General features: G+C 42.0%; 1 protein-coding gene across 1 annotated transcript; it reads right to left on the reverse strand.

Moving 5' to 3' along the window:
* Window positions 1–3,092: 3,092 nt before the first annotated feature.
* On the reverse strand, window positions 3,093–20,694 carry LOC135521181 (xin actin-binding repeat-containing protein 2-like). The gene is made up of 8 exons (XM_064947112.1): window positions 20,644–20,694; window positions 19,551–19,679; window positions 18,604–18,696; window positions 18,270–18,327; window positions 16,819–16,907; window positions 6,494–16,430; window positions 4,664–4,794; window positions 3,093–4,255 (listed from the first exon to the last, which is right to left on the reverse strand). The coding sequence occupies exons 1-7, from the start codon at window positions 20,692–20,694 to the stop codon at window positions 4,703–4,705; spliced, it is 10,449 nt and encodes a 3,482-aa protein (XP_064803184.1). The 3' UTR covers window positions 3,093–4,255; window positions 4,664–4,702.
* Between the last annotated feature and the right edge of the window lie 2,841 nt (window positions 20,695–23,535).

The following is a 23,535-nucleotide window of genomic DNA, read 5'->3' on the forward strand; positions in this document are numbered from 1 at the left end:
ATGTGTTTGTAGGCAGGTTCTTCAGCAGTTACAGCTTTATTACACCAAAGTGGCAAAATGTATGTCATATGTGCAGTCAAAAAGGCCCAGTGCAGACAAAAACGTGATTTACCTGTGTGTTATATGTATTTCCACACTGTGAGGTTGGAATAATACTGAAATGGTGAAAATTATAATAATGCCATTTTAGTGTAATTGTTTATATTTTTTATTTAACCTTTATTTAACTAGGCAAGTCAGTAAAGAACAAATTCTTAATTACAGTGACGGTCTACCCCAACAAAACCCAGACGACACTGGGCCAATTGTACACCACCCTATGGGACTCTCAATCATGGCTGAATGTGATGCAGCCTGGATTTTAACCAGGGACTGCAGTAACGACCTCTTGCATTGAGATGCAGTGCCTTAGACCAGCGGTCCCCAACCACTTGGTCACAGCAAATTCGCTTCCGGGCCACACAGAAAGGATTAAAAAAATATTTTAACAATTTTTTATCTGTAAAATAAAATAATAATTATATACAATTATAGGCTATTTGTGCAGTAATTACATTGAACTTGGTGCAGTCTGTTGGTCCTTTTCTCACCACTCTAACATCTCTGTCACACCCACAACAGTTTACAGATTTTGAACTTGAGTAATGCGAGTTTACAGATTTTGAACTTGAGTAATGCGAGTTCATCACGGTCTGCCTGAGCTGTGTTGCCCGCCAACTTTGTACTAGCTAGCTACAGTGCCTTGCGAAAGTATTCGGCCCCCTTGAACTTTGCGACCTTTTGCCACATTTCAGGCTTCAAACATAAAGATATAAAACTGTATTTTTTTTGTGAAGAATCAACAACAAGTGGGACACAATCATGAAGTGGAACGACATTTATTGGATATTTCAAACCTTTTTAACAAATCAAAAACTGAAAAATTGGGCGTGCAAAATTATTCAGCCCCCTTAAGTTAATACTTTGTAGCGCCAACTTTTGCTGCGATTACAGCTGTAAGTCACTTGGGGTATGTCTCTATCAGTTTTGCACGTCGAGAGACTGAAATTTTTTCCCATTCCTCCTTGCAAAACAGCTCGAGCTCAGTGAGGTTGGATGGAGAGCATTTGTGAACAGCAGTTTTCAGTTCTTTCCACAGATTCTCGATTGGATTCATGTCTGGACTTTGACTTGGCCATTCTAACACCAGGATATGTTTATTTTTGAACCATTCCATTGTAGATTTTGCTTAATGTTTTGGATCATTGTCTTGTTGGAAGACAAATCTCCGTCCCAGTCTCAGGTCCTTTGCAGACTCCATCAGGTTTTTTTCCAGAATGGTCCTGTATTTGGCTCCATCCATCTTCCCATCAATTTTAACCATCTTCCCTGTCCCTGCTGAAGAAAAGCAGGCCCAAACCATGATGCTGCCACCACCATGTTTGACAGTGGGTATGGTGTGTTCAGGGTGATGAACTGTGTTGCTTTTACGCCAAACATAACGTTTTGCATTGTTGCCAAAAAGTTCAATTTTGGTTTCATCTGACCAGAGCACCTTCTTCCACATGTTTGGTGTGTCTCCCAGGTGGCTTGTGGCAAACTTTAAACGACACTTTTTATGGATATCTTTAAGAAATGGCTTTCTTCTTGCCACTCTTCCATAAAGGCCAGATTTGTGCAATATACGACTGCTAGCCATATTGCTAAGGCCAAGAAGCCTTTCACTTTTGGCAAGGAGTTGATTCTACCTGCTGCTAAGGACATTTGCCGTGAACTCTTAGGAGAGGCTGCAGCCAAAAAGATAGCACAGGTTCCTCTTTCAGCTAAAGTTGCTGCAGTCAAAGCTAAACTGGAACTGTGGGGACGGTGAGTGGACAGGAGCATATTTGACATGTTCCCAACATTAGCATGGATTTTGGGAGAGACTGAGACGGGGCCATCTTTCTCCCAGCTGGTGCGTGATCCTCTAGCTTCACTGTCAACGGAGTTTGAGCGTTACTTCCCAACCGCCAAAGACCCACGAAGTGCAAAGGAATGGATCTGCGACCCATTTGTGAATGTCCCAGGTGAATCGTCCATGTCCGCGCAGGAAGAAGATCAACTCCTTAAGGATGCAAATGACGGTGGCCTTAAAAGTATGTTTGAGATAACATCTCTGCCGACCTTCTGGATTAAAATCAAGGCGGAATATCCTGAGATAGCCACAAAAGCACTGAAAATGTTGCTTCCACTTCTATCTCTGCGAAGCGGGGTTTTCCGCAATGACTGCAACAAAAACGAAATCACGGAGTAGACTGGACCTAAGGAACATGCTTCGGATGTCACTGTCTCCATTCACCCTTAGATGGGACCATCTTGTTGCCGGGAAACAAGCTCAGGGCTTCCACTGATTCAGCGACATGGTGAGTTGTCATGTTTTTATTACATATATGGTCATTAGAGAAAAATATGCACTTTATGTTTCTATAACATCATCACGTTAGACCTAATTAAACTAATTATACTAAACTTATAGGCCTAATCAATATTCTGCTCATATCGTGACCCCCCGACGGCCTATCTGGTGAAATATTGTCTGTACGAGACCGGTCTGTGGTGCAAAAAAGGTTGGGGACCGCTGCTTTAGACTGATGTGCCTCTCAGGAGCCCAAAAGCTTACACAGCTTTTGAAAAGACCACCTGAAATTTAAGCATGTTTTGGTGGGATCGAGTTTTCTCCTTCCATTCTGACATCACCATGCGATAAATTAGTTAATAGACCAATAGGAAAAAGAGTTCCAGACCTCTCTGCCAATATCAACACATTTTCAGCTTTCCCCTCCCACTCAGACCACTCCCAGACACTTGTAGCAAAATTCTGTCTTGAGAAATAACTCTTTGCTTCAGAAGCTATTTTGTTTCTTTTGGACCATTTTAATTGAAAACAATCACAGTAAGGTACTTAATTGTTACCCAGAAATGATTTGATATTGATATAAAAACGTTTGCATTGGACCTTTAATGTGAACAATGTTGAAATTCATGTGAAAGAAGGCGATTGAGACTGACCAATTCAATGATTTTATTGCCCCTGGATCAGCAATAAATTTGAACGAATTGTTGAGTAACCAGTCTCTTCTACAATTCTCTTGTACAAAGCAAGGTAGTCTAATCTAAAAAAAATGTGCATTGCAAAATATGATATAAATGTCCAAAACAAACATGATTAATACCAATTAAGAGGATATATATTGTATATATTATAAAGAAAGTATTTCCAAGATAATTTGTACTAGGCTGCACACCAGGTGCTAGAAAAAGGTAAATTTAAAAATGTTGATATGTTGAAAGAAAAAGCCAAGACAAATTTATGACTGTGTCTTAGAAATCTACAACACCCTCTCCATGGACTTAAACTAATTGATAGATGACTGAACAAGGTACATTTAACAAATCAATTACCCCGAAGATGTGAGCCCCGTTGAACTTATCAAAATTATATTTTATAGATCAATTAAACATGACTAATGTGGGTCATGTGAAATACAGAACTAATGTCTTCAATTATCAAACTTGAAAGACCAATGAGGTTGGCCTCCTGAGCAAATTTCTAAGCATAACATTTCATGTTTCTCTCTGTCATTGTAGTCGTCTTTGCCTCTAACCCTAAGCACTTTCTGAACCATCTTCTTCCACTCTCACACAATATAAATATATACACAATTTCTACCATTCACATCTCCTTTCGTGTCTATTGCACTTGTACTTTTGTCCTTCAGTCTCAGACTTTTTCCAATTCCAACTGTCTCTTTGCCCTCATAGGTTGCCTTACCATCGACTGCTTGAAGTTTCTTCGGTTTTCTCTGGCATACATGATGCCTTTTTCTACCTGCCATGGTGGTGGAAATGCTCTCTTTCAAAGAGAGCTCCTGGAAACAGCTTTCCTATGTTGTTGTTTGGGTGACTTCGGGGAATTGTCCTGAGGAGGCCATGGCGGCTTAGTTAGTCCTCACCTACTTTAAAGGATTTCTGTGGGGAGTGGGCTTGTAGAGGCCACACAACAGGTATCTTATTACTATTTTGTTTGTTCTCGTCATTTGATTTCATAAATTATTTTTCAAAGGTGTCCTTTTCAGTTGAGCCTATGCTGCTCTGTGAATTCCTCCAATCGAGTTGCTCTGAGGTGATGAGTCAGTGGTAAGTGTCTGTCCATATCCATTATCGTAGTTCCCTTTGGAGTTGTTTGTAGTGTGGTAAACAGCACAGATGTCCATGGAGAGAGACATAGTTGCCAAGGCTGGAGGAGACAGAACAAATTATTATTCAAAACAGTGAAGCTGATTCCATAATCATGTCAAACCTTTTATTGCTTAATTTGCAAACAGAGTACAACATAATTGGTGTCCTGTGTGCAGACACAAACTGTAGGAGCAAAACCATTTCTTTTAAACTAGGCAAGTCAGTTAAGAACAAATTCTTATTTTCAATGACAGCCTAGGAACAGTGGGTTAACTGCCTGTTCAGGGGCAGAATGACAGATTTGTACCTTGTCAGCTCAGGGATATGAACTTGCAACCTTTTGATTACTAGTCCAACACTCTAACCGCTAGGCTACCCTGCCGTCCCCATTCAAGCACTACTTACCAGTTCACAGCCAAAATTCACTTACTTTGAATTCACCTTGGTTGGGTGATATGTGCTTTACCTTCATTTATTTTGGCAGTGCTCACAGCAGAAACAGGATTTATGGAATTTTTTTCTGTCCGCTATTAGAGCTTCCATCGGCTAGACCCTCCTCTGACACACAGTGCAACGCTCCGACTGGGGTATTCGAGTCTGCCAGAGAAAGGTTATCATTCTAGTATTTTTATGCAACATTCACAATGACTCAATAATATTAAGAATTGTTATCAAGGCATAATTGTCATGATCATGCGTAGTATACGCTGAGTGTACAAAACATTAGGGACACCTGCTCTTTCCGTGACTAGACTGACCAGGTGAATCCAGTTGAAAGCTATGATCGCTTATTGATGTAACCTGTTAAATCCACTTCAATCAGTGTAGATGAAGGGGAGGAGACAGGTTAAAGAAGGATTTTAAAGATTTAAGACAATTGAGACATGGATTGTGTATGAGTGCCATTCAGAAGTTGAATGGGCAAGACAAAATATTTAAGTGCCTTTGAACTGGGTATGGTAGTAGGTGACAGGTGCACCGGTTTGTGTGTGTCAAGAGCTGCAACGCTACTGGGTTTTTCATGCTCAACAGTTTCCCATGTGTATCAAGAATGGTCCATCACCCAAAGGACATCCAGCCAACTTGACACAACTGTGGGAAGCATTGAAGTCAACATGGGCCAGAATCCCTGTGGAACACATTCGTGACATTGTAGAGTCCATGCCCTGACACATTTAGGCTGTTCTGAGGTCAAAAGGCGGGATGCAACTCATCCTTCCTAATGTTTTGTACACTCAGTGTATATACTCTGTATATGTATACCAGCCTGGTCTCATAGACTAGATGTAGCATAGTCAACGTAAATCCGGAACACTCAAATAAGTATAAGATGTTACGATATGTTAAGACCGATGGTTACTAAAGGCAAAAAAATTAAAGTAGGGTGGTTGGTCGTGTGGATGGGTAAGTCTAGCATCAAGTTCAAATCTCATCATAAACAACTTTAGCATTTTAGCTAATTAGCTATTTTTCAACTACTTACTACTTTTTAGCTTCTTTGCAACTACTTAGCATGTTAGCTAACCCTTCCCCTAACCCTAACCTTAACCCTTTTAGATAACCCTTCCCCTAACCCTAATCTTAACCCTTCAATTTAACTCCTAAACCTAACCATAACCCCTAACCCTTAGCCTTGCTAACGTTAGCCAGCTAGCTAGTTTTGCAAATTCGTAACATATAGTACCTTTTTTAAAATTTGTAACATATTATATATTTTGAACATTCGTAACATATAATACAAAATGTAATTCGTAATATATCAAATGAAATCGGTGATGGACATCCACAAATTAATACATATTGTGTCCTCGGATTTACATACAGAATAATACAAAATTCTCTGAGACTAGGTTGTGTATATATATATATATATATATATATATATATATATATATATCTTCAAACAAGTGCAATCACATTAAAGATGAAATCAAAAAATAATTTTCAGAAATCTCAAAACATTCTTTACGGATGGCAAACAGTATTGACCCAAACTTGTACTTTGTGTTGATTTTTATGGTCAAACATGAATGCTTGCATTTAAATAGGATGTGTGTGATTCTATTCCATAATGTCCCTCATGTTATCATCATATCATGCTTAGCTCTTGCTCTTTTGCCATGACTCATTCATTGAAGCATTAGTTCTTTGTCCATTCACAATAATCTCTCTCCATTTAAATTCACGCACATGTAAAAATGTTAGGTCTCATTGAATATCGGAGAGGGCATTTTTACATGTCATTATATCCGGTTAGTTTCAAGTCCCATCATGCAGGCAGTACAACTGTCTTTACCAGTAACAACAGTCTTTGTTTGATGTGACACAACATGTGATGTTCTCTCCTCCGAAACACTATAGCCGAGACTCTTGAAAACACTCTCACTCTCCATCCATGTTTTGTGGAAATTCCTCAGCAACTCTTCAGTGGAAGCCTCTTCCGGGGATTCAGACGGCGTCACCTCAGACCCTCTTTTTTTTTTTACCACGTCAGCATATGAGAAGGGGGCATGGTGGGTTATTGTGCTCTCTGAGTGCTGGGAAACAGTTGTGCTGCTCAATGATCCAATTGTCTTGTTGCCGAATTCATCTAAGCTTGAGAAATGCTCTGTGACTGACTTTTCAGAGAAGCCCGTTGGGTCTGCTGACATGATTTGCACTTCTTTCTGGGAAGGCAGGGGCGAGATCTGCCTGAAGACCCTCTGTGTCTCCTGGGTGTTATCCTGCTTTGAACTATCTCTAGTGTTTTCACTCAGGTTTGACTCCAGCTCCTCCTGTTTATTTTTCTCCCCTTTGAAGGAGGGACTTTGCTCAACCATTTCAAAAACATTTTTAATCGCCTTGATGTCAAACGTTGGCATCTCTTGTTCTTGAATAACTGTATTTTCAGTCTCTGTATATTCCATCTCACTTCCACATCTTTCTCTCATTGTGATTGGCTTTCTGATGTAAACTTTATCTTCCGTTGTTTCAAATTTGTTGACTAGTCCTGACAAGTCCACCTTTGGAAGGTCCTCCTTCTCGTTCTCTTGGTTTTCTGGTTTGAGCTCCTCCATGTCTGGACCCAAGCGCTCGGGGATATCAATGGGATCCCTTCGAACATACGTCTTATTTACTTTAGCTTTATGAGCCTCTTCAAAAAACTCTCTCTTGTCTCTCACTGATGTAGTTGCTGCTAATGAGTTTGACATTTTTGAAGCTTCCATCAATTCTTTATCAGTTGACTTTGCAGATCCCACTATTTCAGCATTGTTCTCTGTGACCTTCTCAGATGTGCTTTGTGTGTCATCCTTACTCTCTTGGTTTGTTGTTTTGTGCTCCTCCCTGTCTGGGCCCAAGTGCTCTGGGATGTCGATGGGATCTTTTCGCACATTGGTCTTATTTACCTCAGCTTTTTGAGCATCTTCAAAAAACTCCCTCTTGTTTCTCACTGACATAGTCACCATTGACGAGTCTGACATTTCAGAAGCTTCCATGACTTCTTTATCCGTTTGATGGAATGACTCTTTATCTGTGACCTTTACATCAGCCTTTTGAGCCTCTTGAGTGACAATTGTTGCGTCTGACACTTCTGAAGTTCCCTCGGCTTGTGCCTCAATTTTGATCTGCCGATGGAATGATGCAGGGGATTCCACAATCTCAGATTTCTTTTCTGTGACTTGCATAGGAAGTAAAACTGGAGGCGGCGTCACCCCACGGGAAAGCTTGGCTGTAGTATCTTTTAGCCGCGCCAAGTTCTCTGCCCTAGAGAAGGTGGGAGAGGGTGTGGCCCTATTGATGCGTGTTGTAGGAGTTTCCGATTTGCGAGGGGGAGGTGTTGGGGGAGTGGCTGGTCTGTGCATTAGGATAGGTGATGGGGTTATTCTCTGAGGAGAGTCAGTTCTCCGGGTAGATTCAATGGTAATAAAGGTTGGTGAGGGTGAGCGCATCCTTAGTAATGGTGAGGGTGAGCGCATGGATTTTACACTCAACTCTTGCATTTTGCTTTCATGTGATGTTGCTTTGCTTTCCACAACTTTCTTTTGACTTTCAACTTTCAAAGAGCCAATACTTATTTTATGTATCCTTTGAGTTGCACCACCAACAATGATCTTTTTAGAAGTAGGTTCACACTCATGCCTCTCCAGATTAGTGTGGATCCCCTCTAAACACATCAACTTTGCCTTTGCTAGTTTTTTCACATACGAAACAATTTCTGTAAGCTTTTGTATATTATGCTCAACTGCAGTTCCCTCCAAATAAAGATTTTCCTCAGGACCAATGAGCCACTGTGGAATAGTATTGAGCAGTGTCTTCACAGATTTAGAATCTATTTTTCCTGAAGCTCCCTCTAACTCTGTTATATGCGAGATTAACTCCTGGGCATGTTCTCGTCTTTGAGAATCTTCAGTGCTCTCTGTTGAGGGCCTCACAGGTTCCTTTTGGGCTGACATGTTTGTCATTTTTCCACTTTCCACTTTGACTGGAACATTTCTGTACTCTTCCTTTGGTTTCTCTTGGATCTGTTGGCTTCCTGTCAACTCTTTCTTCTTTTGCGATGGCTTGACCTGCTTTTCTACTTTAACTGTTCCCTGTTGCTGGACACTTTGATGAACTTTTCTTTCAACTTTGCTTTCAGTGATAATAACTTCCTTATGTACCTGGATCTGATCCTCTTGATGGGCTGTTTGCATCTCCTGACTTTGAGTGGAACTTTCAGAAAGAGATTTAGTTGATTCTGTGGTGGCAGCTGCATCTTTAGCTTTTGACTTCTTCTTCTTCTTCTTTCTTGCAGAAGTTGGAGTTGCTGGTTGGTTGTCTTTAATAGCAGGAGCTTTCTGACTGTCCTCCTTGACCTTGACGTCAGTCTGGGCATGTGTTTGCTCACTAGAAACCTTCAACTTTGTGACTTCCTTTACTTCCACCTTCACATCCTTCACCTGTGAAATGTTTTCCATCTTAGTTTCATCTGGCTGTTTTGTATCTTTTACTTCTACTTGCTTTTCTATCCCTCTGGCCTTCTTCTTTTTGCCTGATTTGACATTAATTTCTGGGGTTAACTTTTCTACTTTGATAGGTTGATTAGCAACCTTCTCAGGTGCTTGTGATACAGAATTGTCATTTTTATTTTTGTCTTCTGAGGTTGATTTCGCTGCTTTGACATTTGTTTCTTGGGTTCCCTTTACTGTTTCGGTAGGCTGGTCAGAAACCTTCTCGGGAACTTGGGATGCAGAATTATCCTTGTTCTTTTTCTCCTCAGATTTATGAGAACCTTTATTTTTTACATCCTTCTGGACGTCTGTTTTTGTACCTTGAGAGTAAACTTTGAAATTTTGAACATCTGCTTTTGTATTTTCAACCTTTTTAGCATCACTGGATAAGATCTGGACTTGAGAGCTACTTACAGCAGAGTGTGAGTGCTTGTCGGATGCTGAAGTTACCTGTTGTTTAGTTGCAGTAACTGTCTGTTGCTTTGTGGAGGAAATAGATGTGGTCTGGTGCTGAACTGAGACGACTTTGGATGTCTGATCAGAGACAATATGCTGTTTAGTTGCAGAAATAACCGCAGATTCAGGGAGATTTTTCCCATATACAGCAGAGATCAAAGTCTTGCTTGAAGGAGTATCTGAGATTTGCGCCTGCTTGGATAAATCAGATGATAGTGTGTCTGACTTAACATTAGTCACAGTCTTTTCAGCCACGTCTTGAGTGAAACCAAACGCCATGCTCTTTTTTGATTGCTTCATACCTGCCTCCTCAGTAGAAAGCATTTCAAGGGCAGCAGTGACTGACTCATGCATGAAAATGGGACTCGGTGTCGCAGGTGGTGTACTATCCACTTTCTGTTTTCTGTACTTTTCCTCTGCCTGTATTAATGGAGTTTTGAATTTAGTGGATCTCATGAAGGGAGGAGGAGAAGGTGGAGGAGTAAATCTTATAGGGGCGACGTAAACTTTCTTTAATGGTCGTGGTGATTCTGGGGGTTTTGGGATTTCAGACAAAACAGTTAATTCATTTTGAGTTTTGCTGATTTCCAACACAGATTTGTTGGCTGTGGTTGTATGTTTCTCGGAGGTTGCCTGTTGAATTTTCTGAATCTGACTGGTTGGTTCAAGTTTCGAGACTTGATGCAATGCAGGACCTTTCACCTTTTTGACCATCATTTTTGTGGCTTTTGCTGGTGATGGATGAGGTGTCTGGTATGGCATAGAGTCCAGTTCATGCTGTGAGGGAGGGGGTGGAAGGGCATCCTGTGGTGGCGGAGGGAAATGATCAGGCTCAAGGTCAACAGGTGGTGGGGGAGGAGGAGTTGGGGGAGGAGGAAGGTCCAAGTCCAGCCTATTGATAGAGGATGCTGGGGTTAGGGATGATTGATCATCACATGGTGGAGGTGGGGGAGGGAGAGAAAGTTCAGACTCAGACAATGTCCGTGTTGGGGTATGAACACTTGTTTTCACTTTGGTTTTATCTAGTCTGATCATACCCTTTCGACTTGAATTAAGGTTACGGAACTTAGTCTCCAAAGTTTTAATGCCATGGTTTTGAGTGATGGTCGTGTGTTGCATTACTGTCTTTGATTGTTGAGTAGTCTGTGATTCAGATGCATTGGTTGCGGTTTGAGTTGAGAGGGATTGATTCTCTTGTGTTGAGCTCTCAGTTTTGGCCGAATTAGCTGTCTTTATTTTTTGTATGTTTCTCTGTGCTTCAATGCTTTGATACTTATTTTTAAGTGTCTCACTCTCAGCTTTGGTTGCAACAGAACATTCAGGGCTACCTTGCTGTGAACGCGATAGAGGGCTTCCATGCTGTGAGCGCAATGGAGATTTCACAGGGACTTTGACCCTTCTAGCTCCCACTTTGATTTTAGGAGCTGCACGCTGAGCTGATTCCAGCAAGGATTTTATTGTGCCTTTAACGTCACCCTTTATCACCTCCTCTTTCTCTGGTTGAGTTTGTTCCTCCCCCGTCTCATGCACCTCATGTGTCTCGTAGAGTGACTTAATGGACATTTTCACATCACCCTCGAAGCTGGGCCTCCGTGTCATTCTTGGAGAAGCTGGTGGTTCCAATAAGAGCTCAATAGTGCCTCTCACATTTCCCTGAACATCTATTTCCTGTTGACATGTCCTTCTGTCATTAGAAGCATCTCGTAAACATTGCTTTGCTGTATGAATGTTACCCTTTACAATCTCTTCCTTCTCGATCGCCCTGACTGTTTGCTTTGCCTGCTCCAGGGATTTTAAGGTGCCTTTGATGTCTCCAGGAACTAAATCTTCGATGACAACTTCAACTTTGGAGGTTGCCGATTTCTCTAGGGACTTCAGTGCCCCTTTGATGTTGCCGTGGACAATCTCTGCCTTTTCCACCTCTTTGGGCCGTCTATGGGCACACTCAAGGTGTCTTCTGGTTTCGTGTATGTTACCTCTCACCACCTCCTCTTTCTCTACAACCACTGTCTGATTTACAGACTGAGACAGTGAGTTCATAGCTGCTTTCAAATCACCTCTCACAATTTGCTCTTTTTGTAGGCCATCCAATGAGTGTGTGGGTTCGCTCATGAAAACCTTGACGGATTTGCGAACATCTCCACACACTATGTCCTCTTCAACTACCGTACGCTCAATTTGTGCTCGACTACTGCCAAGAATGAGCTTTGTCCCCTTTATATCTCCTCTAATGATCTCCTCTTTCTCTATCTTTTCAGGTGGAGTCTCATCTGGCTCAACCTGGAGTTGTTTGAGATAGTCAAGCGCCCCAGATTCAATGCATGTGGAGTAAAAGTTTACGTTTCCCTTTTCTGTCTCATCCACCTTTATCCTCATCTGCTCTTGGTTTTCTGGGTTGGATAGTCTTTGGAGAGCATTCCTTATATTGCCTTTGATTATATCCTCTTTGTCAACACTGATGTCCTCTTGTTTATTTAGAAGAGAATAAATAGTCATTTGCACATCTCCCTTCTCATCCTCTTGAAGGAGTATACCACGTTTAGCAGATCCTCCCTCCTTGAGAAGATTGTTTACAGCTTCCTGGATGTCACCTCTTAATATTTCCTCCTTTTCCACATTGATGCCCCTCTCTTGGTTGAACAATTGATGCACTGTTGTACTGATATTACCCTTCTCCTCTGACTCTACCACTACTCCCCTCTCAATTGTTTCCCGACGGTTCAAAAGATTCATCATAATGTTGTTCAGATCACCGCTGATGATTTCCTCTCTTTGGATCTCTGGAGAATCCGTATTCATTAGCTGGTATTTTGCCATTCTAACGTCCCCAATTTCATCTGCTTCAATGAGTATTCCTTTTGAATTAACAATTTTTTGGCTATAAAGTTCCTCAAGGGTTCCTTTGATACTTTTACCTAGGATTTCTGACTTATCAACACTGTTCTCATTAAAGTCATGGAACGGAGTTGTTTCAAACAGCCATGTTGTTGTCTTTACATCGGCTTTGGGGATCTCCTCTTGAACAACTACTGTATTGTCCTCATCTACCTCCTTTATATGGTCAAGGGGATTCTGTTCAAAGAGCCACACTGATTGTCTAACATCTCCCTTTAGGACCTCCTCTTTCATGACGGTTTCTATTAAATTCTCTTCGCTCTGGCTACGTATTTTATCCATTGTTTGAGTTTCAAACATCCATTTGGCTGTCCTGACGTCACCTTTTTGGATTTCACTCACATTAACTGTTCGCACAGACTTCTGTGACAGCTCATCAGATTCAAAACGTTGTTTATTCATTCTAACATCTCCTCCTTGAATATCTTCAACGGTTTTAACTGACATTTTTATGTCCTCTGCAATCTTATCAAGAGGTTGTGTTTCAAATCTCCACTTGGCTGAAGAAACATCTCCTTTCTGAACATCCTCCTGTGTGACAGATTTGATTATATAGACCTCATCTGTATCCCTGATAGAATCAAGAGGCTTAGTTTCAAACAACCACCGGGACCCGATCACATCACCCTTCAATATCTCCTCGCTTGTGACAGTGGTGACCTCATGATAATGACCCTGTTTGTCTTGAATGGCATAAAGAGGCTGAGTTTCAAACATCATGGTGTAGTTCCTTACATCCCCTTTCTCTTCCTCTTCACGGGTGATTTTCTGCAACTTTGTGATATCGGTCTCTGTCTCAGAGGACACCTCCTGGATTTTGTCCAAGGAGTAGGTCTCAAAAATGAAACGGCCTTTGTCCACATTACCTCCTTGTACATCCATCACAGTGCGGGTCTCCAGAGCCTCTTCTTGGGTATCATGTATGGCATCTATCGACTGGTTCTCAAAAAGCCATTTGCAGTTCCCCACATTTCCTTTCTGGATGTCCTCTGATTGTGTAGTTTTGAGCATTTGCATAACCTCCTCAGATGTTGAGGTCATGATATCAGAGGACTGGTTCTCAAAGATATACTTTATTCTATTCACATCTCCTGACTGAATGTCTATATCAGTAACCCTCTTAAAACTTTCAACCTCCCCTGTGATATTCTCAAGTTTTTCTGTCTCAAATAGAAAACGAGCCATTCGTACATCTTTGCCCTGGACATCTTCTTGATTTACTGTGCATGTTTGTAGAACAATTTCGGTTTCATCTCGGATAGTGTCCAGTGCCTTTGTCTCAAACAACCACGTGCAGGTTTTTACATCTCCTTTGTGTACCTCCTCATTCTCATTTTCACTCTTCAACTCCTCCTTCTCGTATGGGACATTCATTAGTTTAGTCTCGAATAACCACTTACCGGTTTTAACATCACCTTTTACAATCTCAACACTTTCCTTGGTTGTAGTTTCCTCATCTTCAATATTGCTGAAGTATTTAATTGCATCTAGAGGCTGTGTTTCAAACAGCCACTTGGCAGTTTTAACATCACCAGACTCAACTTCTTTGGATATTCCTTTAATAATTTGGTAATTAGTGATACTTTCATCAAACTGGTCAATGGGGCGTGTTTCAAACATCCATTTGCAGCTTGTTACGTCTCCTTTGACAACCTCTTCCCGGTGCACTGTTTTCACTTCATGGTAATGGCCAGAGCTGTCTTGCATGGCGTACATTGGTGTAGACTCAAACAGATGTTTGTTAGATTTCACAGAGCCACATGTTACACCCTCCACAAGTATCTTTTGAGATTCATCCCATCTGGTTAAGTCTGTGGTTTCAAATATTTGCTTGTAGTTTGAGACATCCACTTTATCGATTTCCTCCAGGTTAATGGTTCGAACGACTTCCTTCTTTTCCTCTTTAATGTGCTCCAGGGGTTGACTTTCAAAAACCCACTTCTGGTGTCTCACATCCCCCTTCTCTTCATCAAGTCTCACCATTTTTTGTAGTTTCCCAACCTCAGCAAGGTCTTTTAAATTGTCAGCTGGAGCAGTTTCAAAGTAATGTTTAGCTGATCTGACATTGCCTCTGACAATTTCCGTCTTTGAAAAGGCTCTAACATTTGAATCATCTTTCAAAGTGTCCATTGGCTGAGTCTCAAATACCATGCAATTCTTACGGACATCTGCATTGTAGCTTGTACCTTCCTCTTCAGTAAGATTTTCAAAGTTCACAGTACGAATAGTCTCCTTCTTCTCATCTCTTATGTTCTCTAGTCGTTCATTCTCAAACATCCATTTTTGGTGCCTTACATCACCCTTCTCTTCTTCAGCTGCCACTACCTTTTTGAGCCTCCCTACCTCATTGATATCTTTCAAAGCTGCCTTGGGACTAGTCTCAAAGAAGTGTCTTGCAGATCTAACATTACCGCCAATAACGTCTTCGATAGTCGGGGGTCTTGCATTTGAATCATCTTTCAGAGAATCCATTGGCTGAGTTTCAAACGCTAAGCAATGTTTTCGGACATCAGCTCCGATTATCTCTTCCTTTTGCAGCGTCGAGCTTTCCCATTCATCTTTGTTAATGGAGTCTAAGGTCTTTGTCTCAAACAACCATCTACCCCTGTAAACATCTCCTTTGTAGTTGTCTTCCATGGACAGGCTACACACAAGTTTCACTGGGGCAGGGAGTCTATTAGTCATGTCCAGGGCTTGAGTATCAAAAAGCCAGGTTGATGTTCTCGTGTCCCCCTTCTCAGTCTCCACTTTGCGTATAGATGTTATCTCCAACATCTGGCCCGACTGTCCCATAAGGACGCATATAAACTGAGTCTCAAATGTGCTTGTGATTGTCTTCACTTCTCCCTTTATATCCTCAAGCGCTGACCTCAGACTCAGGAGGTGACTGTCATCAATGGTCTCAGTATGACCTAAAGATTCCATGTACTGATATTCAAGCATGTATATGGTAGAGCTGCCATCTTCCTGGGTAAATACTATCTCTTTGGTTAGCGCTTCATCACCATGCATTTTGTTCAGGGTCGCCATAGGCTGGTTTTCAAACAACCAGGCTGCAGCACGGACATCTCCTTTGTCCAACTTATTGAATCTGTTTCTATATTTAGTTGAAGCTATGTTGTTGGATCCCAACGTGTCCATGGGTTTGGTCTCAAACATCCATGCCTTGCTTTTTACATCACTCCCAACAATCATCTCCTGTTCCACGTTTTGGTCGTCACCCTCATTTGAGGCGTCGTCTTTGATGGCATCCAGAGGTTTGTTCTCAAACATCCAGCGCATTGACTGCACCTCCCCTCTGAGGATCTCATCCCATTCCAGGTACTCTTCTTCTGGGCTAATGCAGTCGTTGGGGCTGCTACCGTTATCCTCGTATATATACCTGGTCTCCCCCGTGAACTCCTCCTGACTCCCCTGTCGGATGTTCTCATACTCAGCCGCATCACCATACATCTCTATGTTTTTTCGAACCTCTGGATGGATATGCTTGTAAAGGCGCTTCAACTCATACTGGTTTCTCTGCCTGAAGTATTCCTGTCTACTGAGTGGACGTTTAGAGGGGTAAGCTGATTCCGGAGGCTCAGGTGAGTAGTAGCACTCTACTGGCATATCTGGACTTTCTGATGGGACCTGCAGTAAGTCTGGGGGTGGAGGTGGGAGGTACTCTAAGTCTTCTGGAGGTGGCGGAGGGAAATATTCTGTATTCTCGTAGTCAACAGCAACAGCAGATGTGTCATCTATTGCTTCAGTAGCAGAATCTTCCCATATCTCACTTGATGAAACATTATGTATCTCACTTGATGAGAAATTCTGTATATTACTTGACGATAAATTGTGTATCTCACTTGTTGAGACTTGTTTTTGTGATACATTTGAGGCCCACTGAGACCTATTGATGTCAGCTCGGCCAATCTTTTTGGGAAGAAAAGAATGATTGGGGTCATTAGAGGTCCCTGACATGTTTTCAGAAACAAAATTGAATGCAAACATTACATGTATGTATAGCATGCCAACTGTTTGTTTGTCACTAATTGTCAATATCCAGTCTCATTGTTATTAACTGGGGGATTGGTGCCTGACATGGTTTAATAGAAGAATCTTGAGCACTAAACTTCTTATAGTGTTATTAAACAAGCTGTATTTACACATTAGCTACACTGCAACAAATTTCAATTCAAAGTTAATAACTTGTTCAGCAATGGTGATAAAAAGCAGAAGGGTTTGTGTGTAACCTAAGCCAAAATTATGCAGTTTCTGTCCACTTAAGTAAAATGGGTTTAAGACAAGCATGTCCAATTACCTTCATTGGCTTGCTTGGGGCAGCTTCCTCGATGGTTCTCTCAAAACGATCTCTCAATTCCTTGGTTGTAAGTCTAGGACCTTCCTCCTCTAACAATGTCAAGAGGACAAAGCAATATACAGTGCATTCAGAAAGTATTCAGACCCCTTGATTTTTCTCACGTTTTGTTACGTCTCAGCCTTATTTTAAAATGATTTACATTGTTTTCCCCCCTCATCAATCTACACACAATACCCCATAAACAGGATTTAGACATTTTTGCAAATGTATTAAAAATAAAAAATAAACTGAAATATCACATTTACGTAAGTATTCAGACCCTTTACTCAGTACTTTGTTGAAGCACCTCTGGCAGCGATTACAGCCTCGAGTCTTCTTGGGTGTGACGCAACAAGCTTGACACAACTGTATTTGGGGAGCTTCTCCCATTTTTCTTTGCAGATCCTCTCAAGCTCTGTCAGGTTGGATGGGAAGTGTCGCTGCGCAACTATTTTCAGGTCTCTCCAGAGATGTGTGGGTTCAAGTCCAGGCTCTGGTTGGGCCACTCAAGGACATTCAGAGACTTGTCCCAAAGCCACTCGTGCGTTGTCTTGGCTGTTTGCTTAGGGTCGTTGTCCTGTTGAAAGGTGAAGCTTTGCCCCAGTCTGAGGTCCTGAGTAGTCTGGAGCAGGTTTTCCTCTGTACTTGGCTCCGTTCATCTTTCACTCGATCCTGACTTGCCCCCCAGTCCCTGCCACTGAACAACATCCCCACAGTATGATGCTGGCACCACCATGCTTCACTGTTGGGATGGTGTCAGGTTTCCTCCAGATGTGACTCTTGGCATTTAGGCCAAATAGTTTAATTTTGGTGTCATCAGACCAGAGAATCTTATTTCTCCTGGTCTGATAATCCTTTAGGTGCCTTTTGGCCATCTCCAAGTGGGCCGTCATGTGCCTTTTAATGAGGAGTACCTTCCGTCTGGCCACTCGACCATAAAGGCCTGATTGGTGGAGTGCTGCAGAGATGGTTGTCCTTATTGATGTTTCTCCCATCTCCACAGATGAATTTTGGAGCTCTGTCAGTGACCATTTGGTTCTCTGTCACCTCCCTTACCAAGGCCCTTACCAAGCTCAATTTCGAATCTCATAGCAAAGGGTCTGAAAACCTATGTAAATAAGGTATTTCTGTTTTTTGTTATGTACATTTGCAATAATTTCTATAAACCTGTTTTGACTTTGTCATCGTGGGGTATTGTGTGTAGATTGATGAGGAAACATTTTTTAAATCCATTTTAGAATAAGGCTGTAGCGTAACAAAATGTGGACAAACAGAAGGGGTCTGAATACTTTCTGAATGCAAGATTCATCCATCAACCTCACATGATTTAATTCAAAATAATTAACAGTGTTATTTATCTTAATGATGTGCATACTGTAAAATATGACAAACAAACTGTAGTAACATCCTACCTGCTTCATTGTTATGGTTGTTTTCATAACTGGAGGCCAAGTTTTCTTCATGTGTGACCTGTATCAGAATGGCAGTCTATTAGGACAATTTCCACATGTAAAGCGAATCTGTGTTATGTTATGGCCATTAACCGAATGATCAAGCTGTTTAAAGTTAATCCACTCTCTACTAGGTCTCTTGTTGTCAGCATACTGACCGTGGTCAGTAAAGATCTTTTCTCTAATGAAAAAGTTTTTACAATTGTTAACACATATAAGGCATTAACGTCTGGGTTTTCAGCCCAGCTTCACTGTTGTGTGATGACTCAGAGGTATCCAGAAGGTCTACATGTACCTGTTCATCCTGATGGGAAATCGCCTGCTGAGAGGCTGGGATGACTTCCCTGGAGCTGCTCATCATTGTCAACTCAGAGTTCAATTCCACTTCCTGTGAGATCGAAGACATTGGCTATCACATAAAGGCACACACACATGCACACACGCACGTGCACAGGCACACACACACACACAGGCACGCGCACACGCTCAGACACACACACATACAGCAGGGAATGGCTCACACTCATTGACAGCCCAGCACAAGCAGCAGCGGCAGTGAGTTTAATTAATGCTCAAACAGTAGCAGATAGAGTGTGCATCACTGAGAACAATATGGGATAGAAGCTTGATAATTAGATGGCTTACTGCAGTTAAATTACACTAATCACAGACAAAGAGAGGATGACAGACGAGAAGGGACGATTCCATGGATGGTTCACCTTAATCAAACACAGTAGCTTCACCTTAATCAAACACGGTAGCTATCACAATGAATACAGGGACAAAGAATACTTCATTTGTTTCATGCTCCTTTGTGTCACTTCAGCTGAGGATTCCAAGCTATACACATAGTGGCAATTAAAGCAGTGGCAATGTGAGTGTGAAATCCAGGGGTTTTGACAGACACAGGGATCTGTATTCTTCTTCCAAGTTGGCCAACACTGTCTAGCAGTGCATCAAATGAAATCTAGCATCTGTACCTTAAGCCTTTGGAGAAAAATAATGCAGCAGCAGGCACCTCCCCAGCATTTTCAATAATTGACTATTCGCCCAGATTTGTGGTCGCTCCCTGAGTGAGTGACTTACACTCGACAGGGGACGTAATACGGGCAGGGACACAGTGGTGCGGATGGATGGATAGCTAGATTGTAGGCTGGGATTTAACCAGCGCAGGTCATACCACATCTGCGCGTTCCCCCCATGCACCGCATGCCTGAGATTAGCCTGCATTAATTACAGTACCTGCACCTCTCTGTGGCGGAAGAGGAACTGGGTGACGTTGTGCGACGTGGCAGTTTCCTGGGTCTCGAATTGTGCCCTGATGCCGGCGAGCCCCCCAGGCACGGAGCAGACCTCCGACTCCTCCATGACCTAATGAAGCGGTGAAACATCATTAGCTGCCTGCATGTCTGCATGGCCTGAGATCAGACTTATTCCTGATAGGCCTATTGAAGTTGGGTTTCATTGCATACTTCTGCAAATTCATAGAAAATACTGGAGCAGCCAGTACTGAGACTGCAGAGTGTTTACACACACAGATGCACACACACACACACATGCCCATTTCAATGTAGGCCTCCTGACACCATGTGTCATTATGTTTAGACAATGGCAGAGCAATCTTTCGAGTTGCTTGCTTTTTGAGGGTGGTGCGTCACAGCATGTTGTCCAGGCAGATAGTTGTTTTACCCACCCTGCAGAGTGGATTTGACAGCTTTTGAGGTCTAAAACATGACTAATGGGATCCTGCAGGGGGCACAGATTGCCCATTGTGTTGCCTGTCTGCCCTTGTTTCCACTCTGAGCCCCATGAGAGGAGTCATGTTTCCGTGGGTCTGCAGGGCCACTGAACTCTCCCACTGGTCAGCTGTCATCACTTTCCACTAACATAGCACCACAAAGCCTTCAGTGGCTTTCACAACAATCACAACACTTTGACTCTTTCTTTGCATGACTGCAACTGCTTTAGAACATGCTCGGAATTATCTACTGTGAATATTATGCAACCTCATTCAAAATGTGGAATAAATTACTTCTCGACTGCAAAATCTAACCTCCTAAGGCCTTACAGTCACACTAAACATGGCAGGGTTAACAGGGTGGGCATGACAAAACATACAATTAATCTAAAAATGGCTCATTTACAATGGACACTCTGGACAAATCACTGAACATAAAAATATATATTTAAAAAAATCTTATCACCTACATTGTTAGAGGCTTCCAGGGTTAGCTATGTCAGTAAGTCAGGTAGTACGACCGAAAACTGGTCATTGAAGAATACATCAATGAATGTATGACCATATCTTTATAATGTATTGTGTGTGTCTGCCTACCCCGCTGGAGAAGATGTCATGCTGCTTGGAGTCAGCTGCCTGCTGGTACATGGCCATGGGTACGGTCAGTGAGATCTGGTGTCAGTGGATCCTGGTGTCAGTGGATCCTGGTGTCAGTGGCTACTGGTGTCAGTGGATCCTGGTGTCAGTGGATCCTGGTGTCAGTGGCTACTGATGTCAGTGGATCCTGGTGTCAGTGGCTACTGGTGTCAGTGGATCCTGGTGTCAGTGGCCACTGGTGGTCAATATATCCTGGTGTCAGTGGATCCTGGTGTCAGGAAGTCTTGTCAGTTGGTTCCTGTCAATGGGATCTGAGTCTTCAGAGTGAATCCTGTTCCTCTGAGTTCACAGCTTCCTCAGGAAGTCCTAACCTGGTAGTTACACCTGCGCTGCCAGCAGCTAAGGGAACAATCGTCATTAATTATAACATTTACCCAACAGTCTATGCTATACACAATCACATGGTTTGACTATTTCACTAGTAGAGCATTTAGGGCGATGTGTTGTCTGTGACCAGCGTTGAGTTGCCATGGGGTCGATAATGAGCTTGCTTATGAAAGAGGTGCATTACATGGAGTTGCAGAATATCAATGACCCCACAAGCCGTTTGATCTCGCGAGTTTACATGAATATTTGCTTCGCAAAGCGCGCAAGATCAGGCAGCTTTGCAGAGCTACAATATCAATACCTCCCTCACCAGTTCAAATAGGGGACACAGATTTAAGAGAAGGAGATCTATTTTGTAGCTACACAGTACATTTATAAAGGGAACAGTGCAATCACATGACATGCTTTCGACTGTTAACATACATTAAATGAGTGCAAACTGGCGGCAATTGTTTTAATACAGCTGAAGACCTTACAACGAGTTTACAGTCCAATCTTAAAGCACAGGGATAGACAGTATGTTCGCTTTATGTGCCATTCTGCCATTTGGCATTATTTTAAAGGAAGGGTACATACACAAACATCCACATGAATGACTGGCAACTGAGCTTTGAAAAGGCTTTCAATCTTTAAATCTAACATTGACAGTAGACTATAATTTTTTGTTCTGTAATCAACATCGTGACATGGAGAGTGGGTGAAGTCATTCTGTGTTGTAACCGTTTCTTATACAGCGACCATACACATCCAGTGTTTCCCATGAGGGTGCGCAGGTGCTCCAGTGAATGAGACAGTCCCTCTCCAACACAGGAACATCATTTAAATAAATTACAGCCATCCCAGTGGATGGTCAATTAAACAGTGGGAGAATAAAGATTTATGTTTGTCGGTGTGCTGTAAAACATGGTTGTGGTAATGTTTCCCTGACACCCCAAAGTGTTTATAACCCACACAGAGTGCACATTAGCCTTGGTGCTGAGCCAGCATGGACACCTCATGACATGTGATGGGGGCATACTTCAGCTCTGGTGGTCTGGTTTTAGGGAAGCATGGATGCACAGTTTCACGTTGCACTACAGAGGCACTAAAGATAATTTGGGGTTTGTGGAACATACAGCACCGTAAAAGCATCACTTTGGAATCACGTAAGGGACACACATTAAGAGGAAAGTCCTAATTCATGAGAATTTCAGTTTTTTTTAATTGGCAGGCTGTTTGAAGCCTAATCAGCATTAATCAAATTAAAAACAGATTCAACGTGCATTACACAAAGTTGGATCTCTGAACAGCCACAAATGGTTGCTTTCTCAAACTGAATGAAAAATGAAGAATACCGTCAGCAAAAAAATAGACTGGAGATGATATTTCACTTACATAATATGAATTATGACAGGAAATTACAGATTGAATCACTTCAAATCAAACTGTTATTTCATAGCTTTAAATGCTGTGAATAATATTTTTTTTGTCTGAAGGATATGCATACTGCCTTGAAGCCACAAATAGGCTAGTCACTGTTACACTTATCTATTTGTGCTCTAAACATTCTATAAACGTATTTGAGACTGTAAACGTTTGATCACACAGGAGGACAATGAAAACCTAATGATAGGCATACATAGTCCTGCTGGGGATTGATGCTGTTGATAAGTACAGTATCATAGGTTTGTGTGGACAAGACAGTGTTGGGGCAAAGCTGTAACTGACCATCTATTTTAGCCTAGAGGCATGATCAGCATGCTAGTGTAAACCTATCAGGCTGTCAAGAGGGATGGGAGCGGGACAAGCATAGCCACCTCCCAAAATAAGATACGTTTCGCCCTAGTCCAAAACCATAAATCCAGGTAGCTTCAACATACCTGGCGCCATAGGAAATGTTTTCTTATATCAGATATAGGAGAGAGTTCAATCTCTGGAAGCCATGCAGCTATAATGTTAATGTTAATTAAGGATTTTGGAAACTGTAAGGCCCAGAAATGTGTCAACAATCTTTGGATATCTTGTGACATGTTATGTTCAGTTGAGAGCTCACATAACAGGAAAGTGAAGTAATATAGGCGCCAACTACCTGCAAAAATAAATCCACCCTATTTTAAACTTTGGAGTCCTGCAGAGTCGTATTTCTCAGTGAGAGCTGGAGACAAACTGGGAGGACACAATTTTTAAAGCTTGGAAGACCCATTTCCAGAATCGTGACACTGTCCTGTTTTGGACTTACAGTAATATGTAAATAACATGTTCTGTGTGTCTGAGGTCCCACCTACAATGTTCTTACCTCCATACATCAAGTGAGTTTAATTGTATTTGCCATTCAAAACTCTCAGTAGTCTATGGCAGTAAGAACCTTCTGAGGAACTGTTTTCAGACAGACCGGAGCCTTGCTTTTGGTATGCAGAGCTCAAAAGCTATATTGAACTCAGCTGTGGTCTATGACATCAGCACTTCTGCTATCTGCGATTATGAGACAAGGAATGACAGTCTGTCCACTTGGGCAATAAGGCTACA

The sequence above is a fragment of the Oncorhynchus masou genome, chromosome 29, assembly GCF_036934945.1.
Source record: "Oncorhynchus masou masou isolate Uvic2021 chromosome 29, UVic_Omas_1.1, whole genome shotgun sequence".
NCBI lineage: Eukaryota > Metazoa > Chordata > Actinopteri > Salmoniformes > Salmonidae > Oncorhynchus > Oncorhynchus masou.